Below are 2,211 nucleotides of genomic sequence, written 5' to 3'. Positions count from 1 at the left end.
CTGAGAAACTGATTCTGATTCTTGGGATGGAGGGGAAACAGGGCCGGCTTTGCAGAGGCTCTCAGAGAGGTTCCCAGCCTTGGCTGTGAGGCATATCTTACTACTGGAGGCAGCTGGGGGGGCCCAGTCAGAACAGAGGGGCAGTCTCTCCTGGCCCTGCCTCTCTCCAGCAACCAAAGCAGGTAACCACCAACACAGTGTCTTCAAAAACACTCAAGACACAGACCCAAGCTGGGTTTTATTGAAATGCCAGGAGAAGGCATGTGACAAGGTAGCCGAAGAAAGGAGGAAGGTGGTGTGGGCTATGAGATGGCAGGGAGGGGCAGGCCCCGTATCCATGGCCCTGGCAGCCCCTGTCTCTGCCAGGAGCTGAGTGGAACAATCACCCACCCACCCCCAACAAAATGGCATGCTCAGGCCTGCAGGGCCTCTGCCCACTGGACTCTGAAGGCCCCAAGGAGAGGGACTGGAAGCACTAGGTTTTCTTTCCTGTGAGGGAGGAAGAGAAGGGGAGGATGCAGGAGGAGGGGGAGGTACAGCCAGAATTGAGGGTGTGGCCAAGGAAGGCTCTCCTGCTGGTGTCCGCGCCCAGCCTGTAGTCCTGGGTGACCAAGGGGCGCAGCAGCGAAGAGAGAGGCTGAAGGTCTGGCACTCAGGGAGCCAGAGCCTCCAGCCAGTGGGGACTTGAGTCAGCCCTGAACACAGGACAGAAGTTCAAAGGGTTCGTAGATGCAGGCAGTTCCCGAGTGACCCAGTCCTCAGAGCTGGGGACGCTCAGCCTCCTTGGGACAAGGAGGGGGAAGACAGACAGGAGGATCCATCCCTAGCAGGGGCGGCAGAGGGTGGTCTCCCCCATTTGGCCCCACTAGGTCAGTTCCACATTGTTGGCACGGTCCAGCACACGGGAACCACGGGCGCTGCCCCCAAGCTGGAAACGGCTCTCATAGAGAGTGGGGCAGAGGTGCCAGCGGTTGGCCCGGTAGATGCCCAGGTAGGTGTAGACGTCAGGTTTGTAGGTGAGCAGACACTTAACGCCTGCTGCACGGATGGCTGCATCTGCTTCCAGTACACCCAAGCGGTCCGTGAAGTCGTCTGTATAAACACAGATGACCTGCCGCCCACCCTCCTTGGCCCGTGGGCTCACCTTGGCCACCTGAAGCCGGCCCTCGACCACGGCTCGAGCAATGCCAGCCCAGGCGTGGTCCAGCTTGAAGCCAGGTGCCAGGTGTATCAGCCATTTGCCAGAGAGCACCTGGTGGGTGATGGCCAGCTGGCGCAGGGTACCTGGCGTGATGGGCCGCCCGCTGGTCTGCAGAGCCTCCCAGGCTACCTGCAGGCCCTGCACATCACCCGAGTTGGGGACGTAGCCCTGCCCGTATGCTGCAATCCAGCCCACGGGCTCAGAGTTGGGCGAGCCAGGGTCCCCGTAGCGGGTAACTTGGGATGGTGGGTACTTGGCCAACCAGGCATCCAGCTCTGTGGCAGGTGTGGTGCGGGCGTCAAACACCAGCCAGGGGTCCATGTCAGCTGCCATGGCCTCTGCAGCCAGGTGCTCAGCAGTGAAGCCATCTTCACGACCACCTGGAGAGTCCTCGTCCTCCAGCTCCTCACCTGGTTCCATCCTGCCGTAGGGAACTGAGTTAGGGCAGGTCCACGACAGACCCAACTTGCTGGGCCCTAGTGGGTGCCAGACACTGAATTAACTGTGTGGCCTTGGGCAAAACTTAATGTCGCCGTGCCTCAGTTGCCTCATCTTTACAATGGATAACAACTGTTCCTGTCTCAAACAGCTGTAGAGAATTAAATGCCTGAAGTGGAACAAAAGCTGTGGAGATGTTGTTAATGTTATTACTACTCTCCCTGACCTACAGACGAGGAAACCGAAACTCAGAGAGACTGGACTCACCCAAGGTCACACCTGCAGTGAGTGCCAGGGCCGAAATGTGAATTCAGGCGTGGGAACCTCCCGGCCCTGCCAGAGGATGGCAGCTTTCCCGGGCGCCGAGAGTTAATGGAGGGAGGCAAAGCACACGTTCGCGCAGCACCGCGGCAGGCCCCATGGCGCCAGGCCTCCAGGTGGGCGTTATCCAGCCCATTTAACGACGAGGACACTGAGGCCAGAGACGGCAGTGGCCGATCCGAGGCCAACGGGGCGGTGTCCGGACTCGAACCCACGGTCGATAGAACCTGCAGGAGGTCCAGCCTCCTGCA

At 59.9% G+C, this 2,211-nt stretch overlaps 1 protein-coding gene across 1 annotated transcript; it reads right to left on the bottom strand.

Annotated features, from left to right (window-relative positions):
* Positions 1-202: 202 nt before the first annotated feature.
* CUNH11orf68 (chromosome unknown C11orf68 homolog) lies at positions 203-2,186 on the bottom strand. Its single transcript, XM_024749558.1, has 2 exons — positions 1,907-2,186; positions 203-1,622 (listed from the first exon to the last, which is right to left on the bottom strand). Exon 2 carries the CDS (start codon positions 1,619-1,621, stop codon positions 866-868), a length of 756 nt encoding a protein of 251 aa, XP_024605326.1. The 5' UTR covers position 1,622; positions 1,907-2,186; the 3' UTR covers positions 203-865.
* Positions 2,187-2,211: the final 25 nt, after the last annotated feature.

Source organism: Neophocaena asiaeorientalis, unplaced genomic scaffold (assembly GCF_003031525.2).
Source record: "Neophocaena asiaeorientalis asiaeorientalis breed wild unplaced genomic scaffold, Neophocaena_asiaeorientalis_V1.1 scaffold43, whole genome shotgun sequence".
NCBI lineage: Eukaryota > Metazoa > Chordata > Mammalia > Artiodactyla > Phocoenidae > Neophocaena > Neophocaena asiaeorientalis.
This window is presented reverse-complemented; position numbering and strand designations above follow the sequence as displayed.

Bases quoted from the DNA above. Each gene is read 5' to 3' on its own strand.
- CUNH11orf68 (XM_024749558.1), bottom strand. From the start codon at position 1,621: ATGGAACCAGGTGAGGAGCTGGAGGACGAGGACTCTCCAGGTGGTCGT.